General features: G+C 44.8%; 1 protein-coding gene across 1 annotated transcript in view; it reads left to right on the top strand.

Moving 5' to 3' along the window:
* Positions 1 to 26,242, top strand: part of LOC128657947 (gastrula zinc finger protein XlCGF26.1-like) — a 220,209-nt gene that overhangs the window by 97,104 nt on the left and 96,863 nt on the right. Inside the window, exons 6-7 of the mRNA XM_053712372.1 lie at positions 6,651 to 6,758; positions 12,739 to 12,846. Coding sequence (XP_053568347.1) covers positions 6,651 to 6,758; positions 12,739 to 12,846 — 216 coding nt within the window. The remainder of the gene's footprint in view (positions 1 to 6,650; positions 6,759 to 12,738; positions 12,847 to 26,242) is intronic.

Genomic DNA, 26,242 nt, shown 5'->3' with positions numbered 1-26,242 from the left:
GAGCACCACAGCAGAGCTGTATATATAGCTTCTCCCTTCCCTCCCACTCCAGTAATTCTCTTTGCCTGTGTTAGTGAAGAGGTAAAGTGAGGTGTTAGTTTAGATTCTTCAATCAAGAGTTTATTATTTTTAAAATGGTACCAGTGAGTGCTATTTTACTATAGGGTGTAGCCATATTCCTTGTCAGCCTCTAAAGTAGAGCTACAGGTGGCTTTAAAGCAATGGGAACTGGTGTGATTCACTCTCACTGTGCCTCCCATACTAGTGCTGCCCTTCTGTTGATGGTCTTAGCAGATATTAACTAAGGCCCTTCTGTGTTCACAGAGCTGCAGGAGGGAGAAGACCTCTTGATACTGTGAGACTTGTCATGCTGTCGCTCAGCATAGAGGTAAGTGCAGTCTTTTATTTTCTGGGGCTTTTTGACAATATTTCAGAATTGGCTGTACACTTCTAATCTGTTGGGGACTATGGGCTCCTGGAAAGGGCTTTCCTATTTACAGAGTGTGTGGGTTCTCATGGGAACTATGTCAACCGACACGAATATATGTATTATCAGATAGTGCTGGCCTTTATTAATGCAGACCTAGAAACACTGGTAATGTTTAACGATGTATTTTTACTGGGCTGGGCTTCCCTGCAGGTCACTGTCAAGTGTGCTTGGGGCAGACGCTGGGAGTATGTTACCGGAATCTGGTTAATGGACTCCGGTTTACGGCTGTGTTTGTTCATTTTTTATTTTATTTTTTTCCGATGGTTTAGTATCATTTTAGGTGCAATGCCCACGATGGGCGGGGTCTTGCTTTGGCACGCTTTGCTAATAGCCGCGCAGCATTCTTCTCTTTCCGGAAGTCACCGGCTGTTCAGGAGACATCGTGAGTGACGCCTCGACCGCATGGTTTGCAAATTAAAGCAAGCGGTCTTAGGTGTTGTTGGCTAAGTTCCGGATTGTGCCTAGGAGTGGTCGGTAAACCGTGGGGGCAATTAGGCGCCTCAGCAGAGCTGTTGAGGCGAGGTGCTGTTAGTCAAATTGTTTTGAGAAGTTCGGTTAACGGATTTCTGTGCATCAGAAAAATTGTTTGTCATTTTACTTTTTAAAGAGACAGTGTCTTGTCAGGATCATATTATACTGACAAGCCTTTAGCTACATTAATATTTTTTTGTACATTTTGGCCATAAAATTGTGAATTTATTTAAGAGTCAAGACCAATAATTTTTTCTGTTAGTATGGATTCAGCTGATATCCAGACTGTAACATGCTCTATGTGTTTGGATGCCACTGTGGAACCTCCAGTTCCTTTTTGTCCTTCATATTGTGAGAGGGCCTTACATTATAGAGACCAAATATTTTTTGATAAACCTTTGCCTAAGGTGGATGCTTCTCAAGAGTCTATAGATGAGATGCAAGGTATGCCGCAGCTTTCTCCCCAAGCGTCACAGCCCTTAACGCCCATGCAAGAGGTGCCATGTATTTCACCAGTGTATGCAGCATTTACATTAAAAGACATTGCTGCAGTGATGTCCTCTACACTTTCTGATGCCTTATCCAGTATTCCCATATCGCACTGCAAGCGTACAAGAAGGGACAACTATGTAGTCAATACTGCCTCTGATACTATGATGGCGATTGCGGATGTACCCTCCCGGGGTTCTGAGTTGGAGAGTATGGAGGTACTCTCTGAGGGTGAACTTTCTGAATCAGGGAGTGCTTTGCCCTTGACTGATCCTGATGTGGTTTCCTTCAGGTTTAAGCTTGATCACCTCCGTTTATTACTGAGGGAGGTGTTTGTTACTCTGGATGACTGTGACTCAATAGTGGTTCCGCCAGAGAAATTGAGTAAGTTAGACAGATACTTGGAAGTTCCTTCTTACTCAGATGTATTTCCTGTTCCTAAGAGAACTTCAGAGATTATTGCGAAAGAATGGGAGAGACCAGGCATTCCCTTCTCTCCTTCACCCGTATTTAAAAAGATGTATCCTATAGCCGACGCTATTAGGGATTCTTGGCAGACGGTCCCTAAAGTAGAGGGAGCCATTTCTACCCTGGCCAAACAGACTACTATTCCTATCAAGGATAGTTGTGCTTTCAAGGACCCTATGGATAAGAAGTTGGAGGGTCTCCTTAAGAAGATTTACGTTCACCAGGGATTCCTTTTGCAACCGGCGGCCTGCATTGTTACAGTGACCAGTGCGGCCCCTTATTGGTTTGATGCTCTAGAAGAGTCTCTTAAGACAGAAACTCCTTTGGAAGAGATATAGGGTCAGATTAAAGCTCTTAAATTAGCTAATTTGTTTATTACGGATGCTTCTCTGCAGATTACTAAATTGGCGGCTAAGAGTTCGGGCTTTGCCATCTTAGCACGTAAGTGTCAGGGTGCCAGCAATCAGACTGAGACGAGAAGTGCAAAAATAATCACACCTTTATTAATAGCAAAAAATAATAAAAAGTCCACAAGTCAAATAACAAGCCAGGAGTCAAAACCAGAGCTGGTAGTCAGACGAGCCGAGCCAGGAGCCAAAGCAAGTAGTCAGACGAGCCGGAATCAGGAACAAGGAAAACAGCAGAGTCAGGAACAAGCCAGGGATAAGGAACCAGGAAGGACGTCAGGCAGCCAGGTAATACACAGGAACTCTCACAAACAGGTCTGAGACAATGCAAAGGCAAAGCATACTGAATAGAGGCCCTTTAAATAATAAGTGATGACATCACAATTCTGAGACTGCATCCTGTCTCACATGGATGATGCACACCAGATTGGCCATAAAAGGAAGTGCAGGAAGTGAGCAGCATCCCCCACAATTCACCATAGTCAGGAAGAGAGGTGAGTAAAATGGCTGCCAGCAGCACATGGCAAACACAACAGGGAAAAAAATCCTGACAGTAGGGCTTTATGGTTAAAGTCTTGGTCTGCGGATGTGTCATCCAAGTCTAAGCTTTTGGCTATTCCTTACAAGGGGAAGACCCTGTTTGGGCCTGACTTGAAGGAAATTATTTCTGACATAACGGGAGGCAAGGGTCATCTCCCTCTTCTGCCAAACAGGAAGGGAATTATTCACAAACCAAGTCCACTTGGAGACCCAACCAGTCTTGGAACAAGGGTAAATAGTCCAAGAAGCCTGCTGCTGCTACCAACTCAGCATTAAGGGTCGGCCCCCGATCCGGGACCGGATCTTGTCGGGGGCAGACTCTCTCTCTTCGTCCAGGCCTGGATAAGAAATGTTCAGGATCACTGGACACTGGAAATTGTGTCTCAGGGATATCAGTTGGAGTTCAGAAATTCTTCTCCCAGAGGAAGGTTTCTTCTTTCTCGATTATCTGCAGACCAGATAAAGAGAGAGAGTCTGCCCCCATGTAGGAGACCTCTCTTCCATGGGAGTAATATGTCCCATTCCGATACAGGGACAGGGGTTTTATTCAAATCTCTTTGTAGTTCCCAAAAAAGAGGGAATGTTCCGACCTATTTTAGACCTCAAAAGTCTAAACAAGTTCCTCAGAGTTCCATCCTTCAAGATGGAAACTATTCGGACCATTCTTCCATTGATCCAGGAGGGTCAATTTATGACTACTGTGGATGTAAAGGATGCATATCTTCATGTTCCTATCCACAGAGAATATGAACAAAAGAGGATAAAGGAATCCTCACAGGAGGTGCACTTGAGACCAGAAGGGGAGTGCAGTAATTGTCAGTGAAAGGCTGCTCTCTTTACACAAATACCGATTCACAGAAGACCTAAAAAGGAAAAACAGAGGCGCCACATAGAGCAGAGACGCCACATAGAGCAGTATAGTCTTCAAAGGAGCGACAGAAGGAGACCCTGCGTCTCCTATCCACAGAGATCATCACAAGTTCCTGAGGTTTGCCTTTTTGGACAAACATTTTCAGTTTGTGGCCCATCCTTTCGGTCTGGCCACGGCACCCAGAATTTTCACAAAGGTTCTGGGGTCTCTACTGGCGGTTCTAAGACCGCGGGGCATTGCAGTGGCGCCTTATCTGGACGATATTCTGATCCAGGCATCGTCTTACCAACAAAGTCCCATACCGACATTGTTCTGTCCTTTCTGAGGACTCACGGGTGGAAAGTGAATCTGGAAAAGAGTTTGCTAGTTCCACAGACAAGGGTTCCTTTCTTGGGAACTCTAATCGACTCTCTATCCATGAAAATCTTTTTGACGGAAGTCAGAAAGTTAAAGATTCTGAATACATGCCGAACCCTTCAGAGGCAATTGGATTGATGGTAGTGGCAATGTACATCATTCCGTTTGCTCGTTTTCATCTCAGACCTCTGCAACTGAGCATGCTCAGACAGTGGAGATTATTCAAATTTATCTCCTCAAATACATCTAGATCAGGAGACAAGGGACTCTCTTCTATGGTGGTTGTCGCTGGATCATCTATCCCAGGGGACATGCTTTCGCAGACCCTCATGGGTGATAGTGATAACGGACGCCAGCCTGATAGGATGGGGAGCAGTCTGGAACTCCCTGAGGGCTCAGGGTGTATGGACTCGAACGGAGTCTCTACTTCCCATCAATATCCTAGAGTTGAGAGCAATATTCAATGTGCTTCAGGCTTGGCCTCATTTGGCTTCGGCAAAATTCATCAGATTCCATTCGGACAACATTATGACTGTAGCTTACATCAATTATCAGGGAGAAACAAGGAGTTCCTTAGCGATGCCAGAAGCAGCCAAGATAATTCAGTGGGCGGAGTCTCACTCTTTTTATCGGTCGGCGATCCACATCCCAGGTGTGGAAAACTGGGAAGCGGATTTTCTAAGCAGACAGACATTTCATCCGGGGGAATGGGAACTCCATCCGGAGGTATTTACCAACCTGATTCTCAGATGGGGCAGGCCTTATCTTATGGCATCTCGTCAGAATGCCAAGCTTCCGAGATACAGGTCCAGGGATCCCCAGGCCGAGCTGATAGATGCCTTGGCAGTGCCTTGGTCTTTCAGCCTAGCTTATGTGTTCCCTCCATTTTCTCTCCTTCCCCGGGTGATTGCTCGAGTCAAACAGGAGAGGGCATCAGTGATGCTCATTGCTCCTGCGTGGCCTCGCAGGACTTGGTATGCCGATCTGGTGGACATGTCATCTCAGCCACCATGGAAGCTTCCATTGAGGAAAGATCTTCTCATTCAGGGAACCTTCCATCATCCAAATCTAGTTTCTCTGCTGCTAACTGCTTGGAGATTGAATGCTTAATTTTATCTAAGCGAGGGTTTTCTGATTCGGTGATAGATTGATTCAGGCACGTAAGCCTGTTACTAGGAAAATTTACCATAAGATATGGTGTAAATATCTTTATTGGTGTGAATCCAAGGGCTACTCTTGGAGTAGGGTTAGGATTCCCAGGATTTTGTCTTTTATCCAAGAAGATTTGGAGAAAGGGTTGTCAGCAAGTTCCTTAAAAGGACAGATTTCTGCTTTGTCTAATTTGTTACACAAGCATCTGGCTGATGTTCCAGACGTCCAATCTTTTTGTCAGGCTCTGACTAGAATCAGGCCTGTATTCAGACCAATTGCTCCTCCTTGGGGTTTGAATTTAGTTCTTAAAGTTCTTCAGGGGGTTCCGTTTGAACCTATGCATTCCATTGATATTAAGTTATTATCTTGGAAAGTTTTATTTGTGGTTGCTATTTCTTCTGCTCGAAGAGTATCTGAGCTTTCGGCATTACAATGTGATTCTCCTTATCTTATTTTCCATTCGGATAAGGTGGTGTTACGAACCAAGCCCGGTTTTCTTCCTAAGGTTGTTTCAAATAAGAATATTTATCAGGAAATTGTCGTTCCTTCCTTGTGTCCTAATCCTTCTTCTAAGAAGGAACGGCTGTTACATAATTTGGACGTGGTCCGTGCTTTGAAGTTTTACTTACAGGCAAATAAGGATTTTCGTCAATCGTCTGTTTGTTGTGTTTTCTGGGAACCGTACGGGTCAAAAAGCTACGGCTACCTCTCTCTCATTTTGACTGAAGAGTATCATCCGTTTTGCATATGAAACTGCTGGACAGCAGCCTCCTGAGCGAATTACTGCTCATTCCACTAGGGCTGTGGCTTCCTCATGGGCATTCAAAAATGATGCTTCTGTTGAACAGATTTGCAAAGCTGCAACTTGGTCGTCTCTTCACACTTTTTCCAAATTTTATATATTTGATACTTTTGCCTCGTCGGAGGCTGTTTTTGGGAGAAAAGTTCTTCAAGCAGTGGTGCCTTCCGTTTAGGTTCCCTGTCTTGTCCCTCCCTTTTCATCCGTGTACTATAGCTTTGGTATTGCATCCCACAAGTAAGGATGAAATCCGTGGACTCATCGTATCTTTTAAAAGAAAAGGAAATTTATTCTTACTTGATAAATTTGTTTCTTTTAAGATACGATGAGTCCACGGCCCACCCTGTTTTTCTGAGACAGGTCTTTAATTTTGTTAAACTTCAGTCACCTCTGCACCTTGGCTTTTCCTTTCTCCTCCTAACTTCAGTCGAATGACTGGAGTGGGAGGGAAGGGAGGAGCTATATATACAGCTCTGCTGTGGTGCTCTTTGCCTCCTCCTGCTGACCAGGAGGCGATATCCCACAAGTAAGGATGAAATCCGTGGACTCATCGTATCTTAAAAGAAACAATTTTATCAGGTAAGAATAAATTTCCTTTTTTTCCAGGTGTAAAAGATGCTAAGATTTCATGTAACACGGAACAAACAGAAGATCAGTGGCTAAGTAATATGCCTGAAACTGCAGAGCAGGAAATATGTGACAATGTAAATACAGGTGAGTGTACATGTGTGACTTGTCTGTGGAACGCAGGGTACATGTGAGTGTATGTGTGTGATGTGTCTGAGGGACGCAGGGTACAGGTGAGTGTATGTGTGTGTCGTGTCTGACTGTGGAACTCCCACTAAAGTAACCTACAAGTTTCTCATACAATTGTGCAAACATAAATAGCATTATAACCACATTTTTCAAAGAACTACCTTGTTATTTGTCAACTGTGCTAGCTTAGTCCTAAACATCTAAGTAAGTCTCCTTTTTACTGGTTGGTAGGCGCCTCTATGGACGAGTTTAAACTGTGTACCAGCAATGTTTCTGTGACATTTATTGTTTGCTGTGTGCTATAGATCATTAGCAAGACTTAAGTTATCATATGACACCGCACTGCAGAGGGTACGTGTGCATTAGAAGTACATTTAAAAATGTTAGATATATAGTATTGTTTTACCTTTTATATTTACAACCCAGGTACTCATTTTAATTTTTCTTCTAAATAATACATGATTTCCTGAAACTGGTGTTCAGTCCTTTGGGAAATCAAGGGTTAAGTCATCATGTAGCCACTACAAAATTACTGGCTTCTGGATTTTTGGGCTGCCTCTTTGTTTTGTAGAAATTTGTCAGATATCTAACATTTACTTACATTTTATTTGCGTCAAAGGAACATACATTTTATTTTCAAATTAGATTCTTAAAAAGACTAAAAGTGATAACTGTCTGAGACCTCATACCTTGGTTTATTTTGTGCACACAAGCAATAGTTATAAAATGTAGTTTTCTGACTGAAGTCATTTTATTACTGAAATGTTATGTGGACATCAATTTAAGAGCACTAAATATTTTTACAACATTATAATACATTTGATAACAATTAATTTCTAGACATTCCAGAAATGTTTATTCGCATATGTTCACTAATATAGTTTATTTTACATATATTTCTCCTACATTGGTGTATCCGGTCCACGGCTTCATCCTTACTTGTGGGATATTCTCAATCCCTACAGGAAGTGGCAAAGAGAGCACACAGCAAAGCTGTCCATATAGCTCCCCTCGGGCTCCGCCCCCCCAGTCATTCTCTTTGCCACTGTAACTAGTAGCATCTCCCCGGGGGTGGTAAAGAGTATGTGGTGTTAAACAGCATGAAGGGGTAGCCCCCGATCCGGGACCGGATCTAGTAGGGGGCAGACTTTCTCTCTTTGCTCAGGCTTGGGCAAGAGATGTTCCGGACCCCTGGGCACTAGAAATTGTTTCTCAGGGGTATCTTCTAGAGTTCAAGGACCTTCCTCCAAGGGGAAGGTTCCACATGTCTCGCTTATCTTTAGACCAGATAAAGAGACAGGCATTCTTACGTTGCGTAGAAGACCTATTAAAGATGGGAGTGATACACCCAGTTCCAACAGCGGAACAAGGACTGGGTTTTTACTCAAACCTGTTTGTAGTTCCCAAAAAAGAAGGAACTTTCAGGGATTCCTTTTGCAACCGGCGTCCTGCATTGTTACAGTGACCAGTGCGGCCCCTTATTGGTTTGATGCTCTAGAAGAGTCTCTTAAGACAGAAACTCCTTTGGAAGAGATACAGGATCAGATTAAAGCTCTTAAGTTAGCTAATTTGTTTATTACGGATGCTTCTCTGCAGATTACTAAATTGGCGGCTAAGAGTTCGGGCTTTGCCATCTTAGCACGTAGGTGTCAGGGTGCCAGCATTCAGACTGAGACGAGAAGTACAAAAATAATCACACCTTTATTAATAGCAAAAAATAATAAAAAGTCCACAAGTCAAATAACAAGCCAGGAGTCAAAACCAGAGCTGGTAGTCAGACGAGCCGAGCCAGGAGCCAAAGCAAGTAGTCAGACGAGCCGGAATCAGGAACAAGGACAACAGCAGAGTCAGGAACAAGCCAGGGATCAGGAACCAGGAAGGACGTCAGGCAGCCAGGTAATACACAGGAACTCTCACAAACAGGTCTGAGACAATGCAAAGGCAAAGCATACTGAATAGAGGCCCTTTAAATAATAAGTGATGACATCACAATTCTGAGACTGCATCCTGTCTCACATGGATGATGCACACCAGTTTGGCCATAAAAGGAAGTGCAGGAAGTGAGCAGCATCCCCCACAATTCACCATAGTCAGGAAGAGAGGTGAGTAAAATGGCTGCCAGCAGCACATGGCAAACACAACAGGGAAAAAAACCCTGACAGTAGGGCTTTATGGTTAAAGTCTTGGTCTGCGGATGTGTCATCCAAGTCTAAGCTTTTGGCTATTCCTTACAAGGGGAAGACCCTGTTTGGGCCTGACTTGAAGGAAATTATTTCTGACATAACGGGAGGCAAGGGTCATCTCCCTCTTCTGCTAAACAGGAAGGGAATTATTCACAAACCAAGTCCACTTGGAGACCCAACCAGTCTTGGAACAAGGGTAAATAGTCCAAGAAGCCTGCTGCTGCTACCAACTCAGCATTAAGGGTCGGCCCCCGATCCGGGACCGGATCTTGTCGGGGGCAGACTCTCTCTCTTCGTCCAGGCCTGGATAAGAAATGTTCAGGATCACTGGACACTGGAAATTGTGTCTCAGGGATATCAGTTGGAGTTCAGAAATTCTTCTCCCAGAGGAAGGTTTCTTCTTTCTCGATTATCTGCAGACCAGATAAAGAGAGAGAGTCTGCCCCCATGTAGGAGACCTCTCTTCCATGGGAGTAATATGTCCCATTCCGATACAGGGACAGGGGTTTTATTCAAATCTCTTTGTAGTTCCCAAAAAAGAGGGAACGTTCCGACCTATTTTAGACCTCAAAAGTCTAAACAAGTTCCTCAGAGTTCCATCCTTCAAGATGGAAACTATTCGGACCATTCTTCCATTGATCCAGGAGGGTCAATTTATGACTACTGTGGATGTAAAGGATGCATATCTTCATGTTCCTATCCACAGAGAATATGAACAAAAGAGGATAAAGGAATCCTCACAGGAGGTGCACTTGAGACCAGAAGGGGAGTGCAGTAATTGTCAGTGAAAGGCTGCTCTCTTTACACAAATACCGATTCACAGAAGACCTAAAAAGGAAAAACAGAGGCGCCACATAGAGCAGAGACGCCACATAGAGCAGTATAGTCTTCAAAGGAGCGACAGAAGGAGACCCTGCGTCTCCTATCCACAGAGATCATCACAAGTTCCTGAGGTTTGCCTTTTTGGACAAACATTTTCAGTTTGTGGCCCATCCTTTCAGTCTGGCCACGGCACCCAGAATTTTCACAAAGGTTCTGGGGTCTCTACTGGCGGTTCTAAGACAGCGGGGCATTGCAGTGGCGCCTTATCTGGACGATATTCTGATCCAGGCATCGTCTTACCAACAAAGTCCCATACCGACATTGTTCTGTCCTTTCTGAGGACTCACGGGTGGAAAGTGAATCTGGAAAAGAGTTTGCTAGTTCCACAGACAAGGGTTCCATTCTTGGGAACTCTAATCGACTCTCTATCCATGAAAATCTTTTTGACGGAAGTCAGAAAGTTAAAGATTCTGAATACATGCCGAACCCTTCAGAGGCAATTGGATTGATGGTAGCGGCAATGGACATCATTCCGTTTGCTCGTTTTCATCTCAGACCTCTGCAACTGAGCATGCTCAGACAGTGGAGATTATTCAAATTTATCTCCTCAAATAAATCTAGATCAGGAGACAAGGGACTCTCTTCTATGGTGGTTGTCGCTGGATCATCTATCCCAGGGGACATGCTTTCGCAGACCCTCATGGGTGATAGTGACAACGGACGCCAGCCTGATAGGATGGGGAGCAGTCTGGAACTCCCTGAGGGCTCAGGGTGTATGGACTCGAACGGAGTCTCTACTTCCCATCAATATCCTAGAGTTGAGAGCAATATTCAATGTGCTTCAGGCTTGGCCTCATTTGGCTTCGGCCAAATTCATCAGATTCCATTCGGACAACATTATGACTGTAGCTTACATCAATTATCAGGGAGAAACAAGGAGTTCCTTAGCGATGACAGAAGTAGCCAAGATAATTCAGTGGGCGGAGTCTCACTCTTTTTATCGGTCGGCGATCCACATCCCAGGTGTGGAAAACTGGGAAGCGGATTTTCTAAGCAGACAGACATTTCATCCGGGGGAATGGGAACTCCATCCGGAGGTATTTGCCAACCTGATTCTCAGATGGGGCAGGCCTTATCTTATGGCATCTCGTCAGAATGCCAAGCTTCTGAGATACAGGTCCAGGGATCCCCAGGCCGAGCTGATAGATGCCTTGGCAGTGCCTTGGTCTTTCAGCCTAGCTTATGTGTTCCCTCCATTTTCTCTCCTTCCCCGGGTGATTGCTCGAGTCAAACAGGAGAGGGCATCAGTGATCCTCATTGCTCCTGCATGGCCTCGCAGGACTTGGTATGCCGATCTGGTGGACATGTCATCTCAGCCACCATGGAAGCTTCCATTGAGGAAAGATCTTCTCATTCAGGGAACCTTCCATCATCCAAATCTAGTTTCTCTGCTGCTAACTGCTTGGAGATTGAATGCTTAATTTTATCTAAGCGAGGGTTTTCTGATTCGGTGATAGATTGATTCAGGCACGTAAGCCTGTTACTAGGAAAATTTACCATAAGATATGGTGTAAATATCTTTATTGGTGTGAATCCAAGGGCTACTCTTGGAGTAGGGTTAGGATTCCCAGGATTTTGTCTTTTATCCAAGAAGATTTGGAGAAAGGGTTGTCAGCAAGTTCCTTAAAAGGACAGATTTCTGCTTTGTCTAATTTGTTACACAAGCGTCTGGCTGATGTTCCAGACGTCCAATCTTTTTGTCAGGCTCTGACTAGAATCAGGCCTGTATTCAGACCAATTGCTCCTCCTTGGAGTTTGAATTTAGTTCTTAAAGTTCTTCAGGGGGTTCCGTTTGAACCTATGCATTCCATTGATATTAAGTTATTATCTTGGAAAGTTTTATTTTTGGTTGCTATTTCTTCTGCTCGAAGAGTATCTGAGCTTTCGGCATTACAATGTGATTCTCCTTATCTTATTTTCCATTCGGATAAGGTGGTGTTACGAACCAAGCCCGGTTTTCTTCCTAAGTTTGTTTCAAATAAGAATATTTATCAGGAAATTGTCGTTCCTTCCTTGTGTCCTAATCCTTCTTCTAAGAAGGAACGGCTGTTACATAATTTGGACGTGGTCCGTGCTTTGAAGTTTTACTTACAGGCAAATAAGGATTTTTGTCAATCGTCTTCCCTGTTTGTTGTGTTTTCTGGGAACCGTAGGGGTCAAAAAGCTACGGCTACCTCTCTCTCATTTTGACTGAAGAGTATCATCCGTTTTGCATATGAAACTGCTGGACAGCAGCCTCCTAAGCGAATTACTGCTCATTCCACTAGGGCTGTGGCTTCCTCATGGGCATTCAAAAATGATGCTTCTGTTGAACAGATTTGCAAAGCTGCAACTTGGTCGTCTCTTCACACTTTTTCCAAATTTTATATATTTGATACTTTTGCCTCGTCGGAGGCTGTTTTTGGGAGAAAAGTTCTTCAAGCAGTGGTGCCTTCCGTTTAGGTTCCCTGTCTTGTCCCTCCCTTTTCATCCGTGTACTATAGCTTTGGTATTGCATCCCACAAGTAAGGATGAAATCCGTGGACTCATCGTATCTTTTAAAAGAAAAGGAAATTTATTCTTACTTGATAAATTTGTTTCTTTTAAGATACGATGAGTCCACGGCCCACCCTGTTTTTCTGAGACAGGTCTTTAATTTTGTTAAACTTCAGTCACCTCTGCACCTTGGCTTTTCCTTTCTCTTCCAAACTTCAGTCGAATGACTGGAGTGGGAGGGAAGGGAGGAGCTATATATACAGCTCTGCTGTGGTGCTCTTTGCCTCCTCCTGCTGACCAGGAGGCGATATCCCACAAGTAAGGATGAAATCCGTGGACTCATCGTATCTTAAAAGAAACAATTTTATTAGGTAAGAATAAATTTCCTTTTTTTCCAGGTGTAAAAGATGCTAAGATTTCATGTAACACGGAACAAACAGAAGATCAGTGGCTAAGTAATATGCCTGAAACTGCAGAGCAGGAAATATGTGACAATGTAAATACAGGTGAGTGTACATGTGTGACTTGTCTGTGGAACGCAGGGTACATGTGAGTGTATGTGTGTGATGTGTCTGAGGGACGCAGGGTACAGGTGAGTGTATGTGTGTGTCGTGTCTGACTGTGGAACTCCCACTAAAGTAACCTACAAGTTTCTCATACAATTGTGCAAACATAAATAGCATTATAACCACATTTTTCAAAGAACTACCTTGTTATTTGTCAACTGTGCTAGCTTAGTCCTAAACATGTAAGTAAGTCTCCTTTTTACTGGTTGGTAGGCGCCTCTATGGACGAGTTTACACTGTGTACCAGCAATGTTTCTGTGACATTTATTGTTTGCTGTGTGCTATAGATCATTAGCAAGACTTAAGTTATCATATGACACCGCACTGCAGAGGGTACGTGTGCATTAGAAGTACATTTAAAAATGTTAGATATATAGTATTGTTTTACCTTTTATATTTACAACCCAGGTACTCATTTTAATTTTTCTTCTAAATAATACATGATTTCCTGAAACTGGTGTTCAGTCCTTTGGGAAATCAAGGGTTAAGTCATCATGTAGCCACTACAAAATTACTGGCTTCTGGATTTTTGGGCTGCCTCTTTGTTTTGTAGAAATTTGTCAGATATCTAACATTTACTTACATTTTATTTGCGTCAAAGGAACATACATTTTATTTTCAAATTAGATTCTTAAAAAGACTAAAAGTGATAACTGTCTGAGACCTCATACCTTGGTTTATTTTGTGCACACAAGCAATAGTTATAAAATGTAGTTTTCTGACTGAAGTCATTTCTCCAACATAGGTGTGTCCGGTCCACGGCGTCATCCTTACTTGTGGGATATTCTCTTCCCCAACAGGAAATGGCAAAGAGCCCAGCAAAGCTGGTCACATGATCCCTCCTAGGCTCCGCCTTCCCCAGTCATTCTCTTTGCCGTTGCACAGGCAACATCTCCACGGAGATGGTTAAGAGTTTTTTGGTGTTAAATGTAGTTTTTATTCTTCAATCAAGAGTTTGTTATTTTAAAATAGTGCTGGTATGTACTATTTACTCTGAAACAGAAAAAAGGATGAAGATTTCTGTTTGTAAGAGGAAGATGATTTTAGCAACCGTTACTAAAATCGATGGCTGTTTCCACACAGGACTGTTGAGATGAAGTAACTTCAGTTGGGGGAAACAGTGTGCAGACTTTGCTGCTTGAAGTATGACACACTTCTAACAAGACTTGGTAATGCTGGAAGCTGTCATTTTCCCTATGGGATCCGGTAAGCCATTTTTATTAATAAGAATAAAGGGCTTCACAAGGGCTTTAAAGACTGGTAGACATTTTCTGGGCTAAAACGATTAATTTATAAGCATTTTTAATAGTTTATAGCTTTGAGGAGTTATTTTATTCTTGGGATTTATGTTAAAAAAACGGCAGGCACTGTATTGGACACCTTTTTCACTGGGGGCCTTCTCTAATCATAGGCAGAGCCTCATTTTCGCGCCACTAATGCGCAGTTGTTTTTGGGAAGCAAGGCATGCAGATGCATGTGTGAGGAGCTCAGATACACAGAAAAAGCTTACTGAAGGCGTCATTTGGTATCGTATTCCCCTCTGGGCTTGGTTGGGTCTCAGCAAAGCAGATACCAGGGACTGTATAGGGGTTAAATATAAAAACGGCTCCGGTTCCGTTATTTTAAGAGTTAAAGCTTTCAAATTTGGTGTGCAATACTTTTAAGGCTTTAAGACACTGTGGTGAAATTTTGGTGAATTTTGAACAATTCCTTAATACTTTTTCACATATTCAGTAATAAAGTGTGTTCAGTTTAATATTTAAAGTGACAGTAACGGTTTTATTTTAAAACGTTTTTTGTACTTTGTTATCAAGTTTATGCCTGTTTAACATGTCTGAACTATCAGATAGACTATGTTCTGTATGTGAGGAAGCCAAGGTTCCTTCTCATTTAAATAGATGTGATGTTTGTGACAAACAATTTAGAGAAAATGATGCCCAAGATGATTCCTCAAGTGAGGGGAGTAAGCATGGTACTGCATCATCCCCTCCTTCGTCTACGCCAGTCTTGCCCACACAGGAGGCCCCTAGTACATCTAGTGCGCCAATACTCCTTACTATGCAACAATTAACGGCTGTAATGGATAATTCTATCAAAAACATTTTAGCCAAAATGCCCACTTATCAGCGAAAGCGCGACTGCTCTGTTTTAGAAAATACTGTAGAGCATGAGGACGCTGATGATAATGGTTCTGACATGCCCCTACACCAGTCTGAAGGGGCCAGGGAGGTTTTGTCTGAGGGAGAAATTTCAGATTCAGGGAAAATTTCTCAACAAGCTGAACCTGATGTTATTACATTCAAATTTAAATTGGAACATCTCCGCGCTCTGCTTAAGGAGGTGTTGTCTACTCTGGATGATTGTGACAATTTGGTCATTCCAGAGAAATTATGTAAGATGGACAAGTTCCTAGAGGTCCCGGTGCCCCCCGAAGCTTTTCCTATACCCAAGCGGGTGGCGGATATTGTAAACAAAGAATGGGAAAGGCCCGGCATACCTTTTGTCCCTCCCCCTATATTTAAGAAATTGTTTCCTATGGTCGACCCCAGAAAGGACTTATGGCAGACAGTCCCCAAGGTCGAGGGGGCGGTTTCTACTCTAAACAAACGCACTACTATCCCTATAGAAGATAGTTGTGCTTTCAAAGATCCTATGGATAAAAAATTAGAGGGTTTGCTTAAAAAGATGTTTGTTCAGCAAGGTTACCTTCTACAACCAATTTCATGCATTGTTCCTGTCACTACAGCAGCGTGTTTCTGGTTCGATGAACTAGAAAAGTCGCTCGATAAAGAATCTTCTTATGAGGAGATTATGGACAGAGTTCACGCTCTTAAATTGGCTAACTCTTTTACTTTAGATGCCACTTTGCAATTAGCTAGATTAGCGGCGAAAAATTCAGGGTTTGCTATTGTGGCGCGCAGAGCGCTTTGGTTAAAGTCTTGGTCAGCGGATGCGTCCTCCAAGAACAAATTGCTTAACATACCTTTCAAGGGGAAAACGCTGTTTGGCCCTGACTTGAAAGAGATTATTTCAGATATCACTGGGGGAAAGGGCCACGCCCTTCCTCAGGATAGGTCTTTTAAGGCTAAAAATAAACCAAATTTTCGTCCCTTTCGCAGAAACGGACCAGCCTCAAGTTCTACATCCTCTAAGCAAGAAGGTAATACTTCTCAAACCAAGCCAGCCTGGAGGCCAATGCAAGGCTGGAACAAAGGTAAGCAGGCCAAGAAACCTGCCACTGCTACCAAGACAGCATGAGTTGTTGGCCCCCGATCCGGGACCGGATCTGGTGGGGGGCAGACTTTCTCTCTTCGCTCAGGCTTGGGCAAGAGATGTTCTGGATCCTTGGGCGCTAGAAATAGTCTCCCAAGGTTATCTTCTGGAATTCAAGGAGCTACCCCCAAGGGGAAGGTTCCACAGGTCTCAATTGTCTTCAGACCACATAAAAAGACAGGCATTCTTACATTGTGTAGAAGACCTGTTAAAAATGGGAGTGATTCATCCTGTTCCATTAGGAGAACAAGGGATGGGATTCTACTCCAATCTGTTCATAGTTCCCAAAAAAGAGGGAACATTCAGACCAATCTTAGATCTCAAGATCCTAAACAAATTTCTCAGGGTTCCATCGTTCAAAATGGAAACCATTCGGACAATTCTTCCTACCATCCAGGAAGGTCAATTCATGACCACGGTGGATTTAAAGGATGCGTATCTACATATTCCTATCCACAAGGAACATCATCGGTTCCTAAGGTTCGCCTTTCTGGACAAGCATTACCAGTTTGTGGCACTTCCATTCGGATTAGCCACTGCTCCAAGAATTTTCACAAAGGTACTAGGGTCCCTTCTAGCGGTGCTAAGACCAAGGGGCATTGCAGTAGTACCTTACTTGGACGACATACTGATTCAAGCGTCGTCTCTGCCACAAGCAAAGGCTCATACGGACATTGTCCTGGCCTTTCTCAGATCTCACGGGTGGAAAGTGAACGTAGAAAAAAGTTCTCTATCCCCGTCAACAAGAGTTCCCTTCTTGGGAACAATAATAGACTCCTTAGAAATGAGGATTTTTCTGACAGAGGCCAGAAAATCAAAACTTCTAAGCTCTTGTCAAGTACTTCATTCTGTTCTTCTTCCTTCCATAGCGCAGTGCATGGAAGTAATAGGTTTGATGGTCGCGGCAATGGACATAGTTCCTTTTGCGCGAATTAATCTAAGACCATTACAACTGTGCATGCTCAGACAGTGGAATGGGGATTATACAGACTTGTCTCCGACGATACAAGTAGATCAGAGGACCAGAGATTCACTCCGTTGGTGGCTGACCCTGGACAACCTGTCACAAGGGATGAGCTTCCGCAGACCAGAGTGGGTCATTGTCACGACCGACGCCAGTCTGGTGGGCTGGGGCGCGGTCTGGGAACCCCTGAAAGCTCAGGGTCTTTGGTCTCGGGAAGAATCTCTTCTCCCGATAAATATTCTGGAACTGAGAGCGATATTCAATGCTCTCAAGGCTTGGCCTCAGCTAGCAAAGGCCAAATTCATAAGGTTTCAATCAGACAACATGACGACTGTTGCGTATATCAACCATCAGGGGGGAACAAGGAGTTCCCTGGCGATGGAAGAAGTGACCAAAATAATTCAATGGGCGGAGACTCACTCCTGCCACTTGTCTGCAATCCACATCCCAGGAGTGGAAAATTGGGAAGCGGATTTTCTGAGTCGTCAGACATTTCATCCGGGGGAGTGGGAACTCCATCCGGAAATCTTTGCCCAAATAATTCAATTGTGGGGCATTCCAGACATGGATCTGATGGCGTCTCGTCAGAACTTCAAGGTTCCTTGCTACGGGTCCAGATCCAGGGATCCCAAGGCGACTCTAGTGGATGCACTAGTAGCACCTTGGACCTTCAACCTAGCTTATGTGTTCCCACCGTTTCCTCTCATTCCCAGGCTGGTAGCCAGGATCAAACAGGAGAGGGTATCGGTGATCTTGATAGCTCCTGCGTGGCCACGCAGGACTTGGTATGCAGATCTGGTGAATATGTCATCGGTTCCACCATGGAAGCTACCTTTGAGACAGGACCTTCTTGTTCAAGGTCCGTTCGAACATCCGAATCTGGCCTCACTCCAACTGACTGCTTGGAGATTGAACGCTTGATTTTATCAAAGCGAGGGTTCTCAGATTCTGTCATTGATACTCTTGTTCAGGCTAGAAAGCCTGTAACTAGAAAAATCTACCATAAAATATGGAAAAAATATATCTGTTGGTGTGAATCTAAAGGATTCCCATGGAACAAGATAAAAATTCCTAAGATTCTATCCTTTCTTCAAGAAGGTTTGGAGAAAGGATTATCTGCAAGTTCTTTGAAGGGACAGATTTCTGCTTTATCTGTTTTACTTCACAAAAAGCTGGCGGCTGTGCCAGATGTTCAAGCTTTTGTTCAGGCTCTGGTTAGAATCAAGCCTGTTTACAAACCTTTGACTCCTCCTTGGAGTCTCAATTTAGTTCTTTCAGTTCTTCAGGGGGTTCCGTTTGAACCCCTACATTCCGTTGATATCAAGTTATTATCTTGGAAAGTTTTGTTTTTGGTTGCAATTTCTTCTGCTAGAAGAGTTTCAGAGTTATCTGCTCTGCAGTGTTCTCCTCCTTATCTGGTGTTCCATGCAGATAAGGTGGTTTTGCGTACTAAACCTGGTTTTCTTCCGAAAGTTGTTTCTAACAAAAATATTAACCAGGAGATAGTCGTGCCTTCTTTGTGTCCGAATCCAGTTTCAAAGAAGGAACGTTTGTTACACAATTTGGATGTAGTTCGTGCTCTAAAATTCTATTTAGAGGCTACAAAGGATTTCAGACAAACTTCTTCCTTGTTTGTTGTTTATTCTGGTAAAAGGAGAGGTCAAAAAGCAACTTCTACCTCTCTCTCTTTTTGGCTTAAAAGCATCATCCGATTGGCTTATGAGACTGCCGGACGGCAGCCTCCTGAAAGAATCACAGCTCACTCCACTAGGGCCGTGGCTTCTACATGGGCCTTCAAGAACGAGGCTTCTGTTGATCAGATATGTAAGGCAGCGACTTGGTCTTCACTGCACACTTTTACCAAATTTTACAAATTTGATACTTTTGCTTCTTCTGAGGCTATTTTTGGGAGAAAGGTTTTGCAAGCCGTGGTGCCTTCCATCTAGGTGACCTGATTTGCTCCCTCCCATCATCCGTGTCCTAAAGCTTTGGTATTGGTTCCCACAAGTAAGGATGACGCCGTGGACCGGACACACCTATGTTGGAGAAAACAGAATTTATGCTTACCTGATAAATTACTTTCTCCAACGGTGTGTCCGGTCCACGGCCCGCCCTGGTTTTTTAATCAGGTCTGATTAATTATTTTCTGTAACTACAGTCACCACGGTATCATATGATTTCTCCTATGCATATTCCTCCTTTACGTCGGTCGAATGACTGGGGAAGGTGGAGCCTAGGAGGGATCATGTGACCAGCTTTGCTGGGCTCTTTGCCATTTCCTGTTGGGGAAGAGAATATCCCACAAGTAAGGATGACGCCGTGGACCGGACACACCGTTGGAGAAAGTAATTTATCAGGTAAGCATAAATTCTGTTTTTATTACTGAAATGTTATGTGGACATCAATTTAAGAGCACTAAATATTTTTACAACATTATAATACATTTGATAACAATTAATTTCTAGACATTCCAGAAATGTTTATTCGCATATGTTCACTAATATAGTTTATTTTACATATATTTCTCCTACATTGGTGTATCCGGTCCACGGCTTCATCCTTACTTGTGGGATATTCTCAATCCCTACAGGAAGTGGCAAAGAGAGCACACAGCAAAGCTGTCCATATAGCTCCCCTCGGGCTCCGCCCCCCCAGTCATTCTCTTTGCCGCTCTAACTAGTAGCATCTCCCCGGGGGTGGTAAAGAGTATGTGGTGTTAAACAGCATGAAGGGGTAGCCCCCGATCCGGGACCGGATCTAGTAGGGGGCAGACTTTCTCTCTTTGCTCAGGCTTGGGCAAGAGATGTTCCGGACCCCTGGGCACTAGAAATTGTTTCTCAGGGGTATCTTCTAGAGTTCAAGGACCTTCCTCCAAGGGGAAGGTTCCACATGTCTCGCTTATCTTTAGACCAGATAAAGAGACAGGCATTCTTACGTTGCGTAGAAGACCTATTAAAGATGGGAGTGATACACCCAGTTCCAACAGCGGAACAAGGACTGTGTTTTTACTCAAACCTGTTTGTAGTTCCCAAAAAAGAAGGAACTTTCAGGCCAATTCTGGACTTAAAAATTCTAAACAAATTCCTTAGAGTTCCATCATTCAAAATGGAAACCATTCGGACAATTTTACCAACGATCCAGGACGGTCAATACATGACTACCATGGACTTAAAGGATGGGTACCTGCATATTCCTATCCACAAAGATCACCATCAGTTCCTGAGGTTCGCCTTTCTGGACAAGCATTACCAGTTCGTGGCTCTTCCGTTCGGATTAGCCACTGCTCCCAGAATTTTCACAAAGGTGCTAGGGTCCCTTCTAGCGGTGCTAAGGCCGAGGGGCATTACAGTAGCACCTTACCTAGACAACATTCTAATACAAGCGTCGTCCCTTCCCAAAGCAAGGGCTCATACAGACATTGTTCTAGCCTTTCTCAGATCTCACGGGTGGAAGGTGAACATAGAAAAAAGTTCCCTGTCCCCGTCCACAAGGGTTCCCTTTTTGGGAACAATAATAGACTCAGTAGAAATGAAGATCTTTCTGACAGAGGTCAGGAAGTTAAAGCTTCTGAACGCTTGTCGAGTTCTTCAATCCATTCCTCAGCCCTCCATAGCTCAGTGCATGGAGGTAATAGGACTAATGGTTGCGGCAATGGACGTGGTTCCTTTTGCTCGAATTCATTTAAGACCATTGCAACTGTGCATGCTCAAACAGTGGAATGGGGATTATGCAGACTTGTCTCCCCAGATTCAAATGGACCAGAAAACCAGAGACTCACTCCTCTGGTGGCTGTCTCTAGATCACCTGTCTCAGGGAATGAGTTTCCGCAGACCGGAGTGGATCATCGTCACGACCGACGCCAGTCTTTTGGGCTGGGGCGCGGTCTGGGAGTCCCTGAAGGCTCAGGGTCTATGGTCTCGGGAAGAATCTCTTCTCCCGATAAACATATTGGAATTGAGAGCGATATTCAATGCGCTCCAGGCATGGCCTCAACTAGCGGAGGCCAGATTCATCAGATTTCAGTCGGACAACATGACGACTGTAGCGTACATCAATCATCAGGGGGGAACGAAGAGTTCCCTGGCGATGAGAGAGGTATCCAAGATCATCAAATGGGCAGAGGATCGCTCCTGCCATCTATCAGCAATTCACATCCCAGGAGTGGACAACTGGGAAGCGGATTATCTGAGTCGTCAGACTTTCCATCCGGGGGAGTGGGAACTTCACCCGGAGGTTTTTGCCCATTTAACTCAACTATGGGGCATTCCGGATCTGGATCTGATGGCGTCACGTCAGAACTCAAAAGTTCCATGTTACGGGTCCAGGTCCAGGGATCCCAAGGCGACACTGGTAGATGCCTTAGCAGCGCCTTGGTCGTTCAATCTAGCTTATGTCTTTCCACCGTTTTCTCTTCTCCCACGGCTAGTAGCCAGGATCAAACAGGAGAAGGCTTCGGTAATTCTGATAGCTCCTGCGTGGCCACGCAGGACCTGGTATGCAGACCTGATGAATATGTCATCGGTTCCACCATGGAAGCTAACTTTGAGGCAGGACCTTCTAATTCAAGGTCCATTCGTACATCCAAACCTATTCTCTCTGCAACTGACTGCTTGGAGATTGAACGCTTGATTCTTGTTAAGCGTGGGTTTTCGGATTCAGTTATAGATACCCTGATTCAGGCTAGAAAGCCTGTCACTAGGAAAATTTACCATAAGATATGGCGGAAATATCTTTGTTGGTGTGAATCCAAGGGTTACTCATGGAGTAAGATTAGGATTCCAAGGATTTTAGCTTTTCTCCAAGAAGGATTGGAGAAAGGTTTGTCAGCTAGTTCCTTAAAAGGACAGATATCATCTCTGTCTGTTTTGTTACACAAACGTCTGGCAGCAATGCCAGATGTTCAGGAGTTTGTGCAGGCTTTAGTCAGAATCAAGCCTGTCTACAGACCTGTGGCTCCTCCATGGAGTCTAAATCTAGTTCTTTCAGTTCTTCAGGGGGTTCCGTTTGAACCTCTACATTCCATAGATATTAAGTTACTATCTTGGAAAGTATTGTTTTTGGTTGCTATCTCTTCCGCTAGAAGAGTTTCTGAATTGTCTGCTTTGCAGTGTAATTCACCCTATCTGGTGTTTCATACAGATAAGGTCGTTTTACGTGCCAAACCTGGTTTTCTTCCAAAAGTGGTTTCCAATAAGAATATTAACCAGGAAATAGTTGTTCCTTCTCTGTGTCCTAACCCAGCTTCTAACAAGGAACGTCTGTTACACAATCTCGATGTGGTTCGTGCTTTGAAGTTTTACCTAAAAGCAACTAAAGATTTCAGACAAACTTCGTCCTTGTTTGTCGTCTATTCTGGTAAGAGGAGAGGTCAAAAGGCGACTGCGACCTCTTTGTCTTTCTGGCTGAAAAGCATCATTCGGTTGGCTTATGAGACTGCTGGAAGGCAGCCTCCTGAACGAATTACAGCTCACTCTACTAGAGCTGTGGCTTCCACTTGGGCTTTCAAGAATGAGGCTTCTGTTGAACAGATCTGTAAGGCAGCGACTTGGTCTTCACTGCATACATTTGCCAAATTTTACAAATTCGATACTTTTGCTTCTTCGGACACTATTTTTGGGAGAAAGGTTTTGCAAGCAGTGGTGCCTTCCGTTTAGGTTACCTGACTTGTTCCCTCCCTTCATCCGTGTCCTAAAGCTTTGGTATTGGTTCCCACAAGTAAGGATGAAGCCGTGGACCGGATACACCAATGTAGGAGAAAACAGAATTTATGTTTACCTGATAAATTTCTTTCTCCTACGGTGTATCCGGTCCACGGCCCACCCTGGCATTTTAGTCAGGTTTAAATTTATTTTTTATAAACTACAGTCACCACTGCACCCTATGGTTCTCCTTTTTCTCCTAAACGTCGGTCGAATGACTGGGGGGGGGGGGGCGAGCCTGAGGGGAGCTATATGGACAGCTTTGCTGTGTGCTCTCTTTGCCACTTCCTGTAGGGATTGAGAATATCCCACAAGTAATGATGAAGCCGTGGACCGGATACACCGTAGGAGAAAGAAATTTATCAGGTAAACATAAATTCTGTTTTTTTATATATAAAATGAATATTATATATATTTTTTATAAAAGTGATATTCTGGTCTTTATTACAAGTAAAGAATATGTGGTATAAATACAACAATCTAAAAAATAAAACTAAATGCTTTGTGCACACAAGCAATAAGCCTCATGTTGTATATTAAAAAAAACTTGACCCTCTGCTGTGATGTAAATGCTCTTAGCCTTTTTAAAGGACCAGTTAACTTAGGAGAGAGTTACTTAGCAGTAATAACACCTTAATAACTAATCAAAAAGGATGAATAAAACTAACCATTTTTTTAACTTGTTTCATTCATTGCGAGTCATTAAAGGGCCATGATACCCAAATGTTGAAACACTTGAAAATGATGCAGCATAGCTGTAAAAAGTTGACTTAAAATATCACCTGAACATCTTTATGTAAAAAAGAAAGATATTTTACCTCAAAATGTCCTAAGTATTCAAACCCCATAGCAAAGGACTTTAAGCAGCAAATCAGTATGTCTGTCCCGGGACAGCTAAGGGAGTGAGCTTTCGTGCACACTCATATTATTTCCCTTTTCAGTTTAAGGAAGTTTAATATGAAATCTCATGAGAGTTAAGTGAAATCTCAAGAGATTACTGCGATGGCTACCCCGACTGGGTAGCTCTGCCAAACGGGTCCTGCTTCCTCCCTGCCAACTGCAGCTATGTAGCTGGCAAGTGACCACAGCCTGTATCCACCCCTAATGCCCGACAGCACCAGTATTCAGGGTCCCACCCTGTTGCAGACTCCGGCTACCCAGACTAGGTAGCTCTGCCAGAGGGTCCTCTATGTAGCCCAGGAAAGTGATTTTAGCAGGAGCCCACCCAAATAACTAGACATACTAGCATTCAGGTGAAACAGGAACTGATTTTATTGAAAACACACACTCCTTTTATACACACAGCTCATCTTGATAAGACCCTGGACAATCCCACAATTTTCCTGCCACTACAGACTGACCGGCACCTCCATAGCAGCCACAGTCCCACAGAATCCCAGTACCTAGGGGTGGCTGTTTTGGGGTGATCCCGGTGGAGCGGGTGTCATTTTAAAACTCTCGGTCCCCAGATGCCACAGTCCAAAAATCAGCGTGATTCATTACTAGGGACCGGAGTTACAGTCCATTAAAGTTATGGGGTTAGGGGTGTCCGAAACCCACGGTTCCCAAAGGAGCTCTCCTCTGATAATTTCAGCTTTTGTCCTCCCTAGGGGCTACCAATCCCCAAAAGAGCGGAGCTCTGGGGCAAAGGGCTGCTGGAGCGACCAGGGTTAAAGTTAGCGGGTGTACTGCTGTCCTGTGGCTGACCGGGAGTTCCAGGAGCCCGGCCAGCCTGAGAGGGGTTAGGCGGGTGTCCGTTGGGAGGCGGCCGAACGGGAGTTCCAGGAGCCTGGCCAGCCCTAGGAGGGTTTTCACGGTCATAGACCAGCTCTTCTCTTAACAAGTTTAGAACACAAAAGCAAGCTAACAAAAAGCAAACAAAAGCTTCCAGAGATTGTGGTTGCTTTGAGGAGCCCAAAACCACTGAGAAACAACAGGGGTGAGGTTGTAGGGGGATGGGTGGTAGCCTTAGCTGTCTAGTATCCGTGACATCTCCCCCCCTCCAGTTCGGTCAACTTCTCGGTTGCTGGAAGAGGTTATTCCATCTCTCCTTAGCTTGGGGCACCCTGGGGGGTTCCTGCTGGCGTTTATACCCTGCGCCCTGGGCGCAGGGATAGTCGCATAATGCAAAGTCCCGAACAAGTTTGCTAAGGCCGGCTCCCAAACAATTGCTGTCCCACAAGTTCCAGTGTCCTTAAGTTCCATGGCCACACTGCCCCTCTCTGTGACACTCTGTTTAGTACCGGCTGACCCATCCACAAACAAAGCCAGTGCCAGTTTCCCGGCTGTATCCCCACCCCAGACTGTAGGTTGAAGTTGCTCCTTAGTGGGGCAGGCAAAATTCGGATGCCCAAACTTGTAGCACCAACTGCATGAGCGTTTACCCCCCTGGAGAGACCTGGGTAGAGACTGGGTAGAGACCTTGCCAAGCTACTGAGGGGAGAGACCGTCTGTCTCTTCTCCCGAGAAGGAGATCTACCGCTAGGGAGGGAGGTCTGCTACCTCCGCTCCATGGGAAACTGCTCTGCCGCAGGGGAGGGAGACAGACTGTCTCCTGCCCTGGGAAGGGGTTCTGCGTAAGGGGAGGGAGGACGACTATCTCCGCTCCCAGGGGATGGCTCTGCCACTGGGGAGAGAGACCGACTGTCTCCTCTCCCTGCTCCTGGCTCTGCCGCTGGGGAGAGAAACTGACTGTCTCCTCTCCCAGGAAGGAGTTCTGCATAAGGGGGGGGAGGATGACTACCTCCACTTCCAGGGGATGGCTCTGCCGCTGGGGAGAGAGACCAACTATCTCCTCTCCCTGCTCCTGGCTCTCCCACTGGGGAGAGAGACCAACTGTCTCCTCTCCCAGGAAAGGATTCTGTGTAAGGGGAGGGAGGACGACTACCTCCGCTCCCAGGGGATGGCTCTGCCACTGGGGAGAGAGACCGACTGTCTCCTCTCCTGGCTCTGCCGCTGGGGAGAGAGACCGACTGTCTCCTCTCCCGGGAAGGGGTTCTGCCACTGGGAAGAGTTATCGGCATCCGTTTCTCCCTGCAAGGGTTTCTGTGTAAGAGGAGGGAGGATGACTACCTCCGCTTCCAGGGGATGACTCTGCCGCTGGGGAGAGAGACAGACTGTCTCCTCTCCCTGCTCCTGTCTCTGCCACTGGGGAGAGAGACCAACTGTCTCCTCTCCCAGGAAAGGATTCTGTGTAAGGGGAGGGAGGACGACTACCTCCGCTCCCAGGGGATGGCTCTACCACTGGGGAGAGAGACTGACTTTCTCCTCTCCCTGCTCCTGGCTCTGCCGCTGGAGAGAGAGACCGAATGTCTCCTCTCCCTGCTCCTGGCTCTGCCGCTGGAGAGAGAGACCGACTGTCTCCTCTCCCAGCTCTGCCACTAAGGTTAGAGACCGACTG

The sequence above is a fragment of the Bombina bombina genome, chromosome 4 (assembly GCF_027579735.1).
Source record: "Bombina bombina isolate aBomBom1 chromosome 4, aBomBom1.pri, whole genome shotgun sequence".
NCBI lineage: Eukaryota > Metazoa > Chordata > Amphibia > Anura > Bombinatoridae > Bombina > Bombina bombina.
This window is presented reverse-complemented; position numbering and strand designations above follow the sequence as displayed.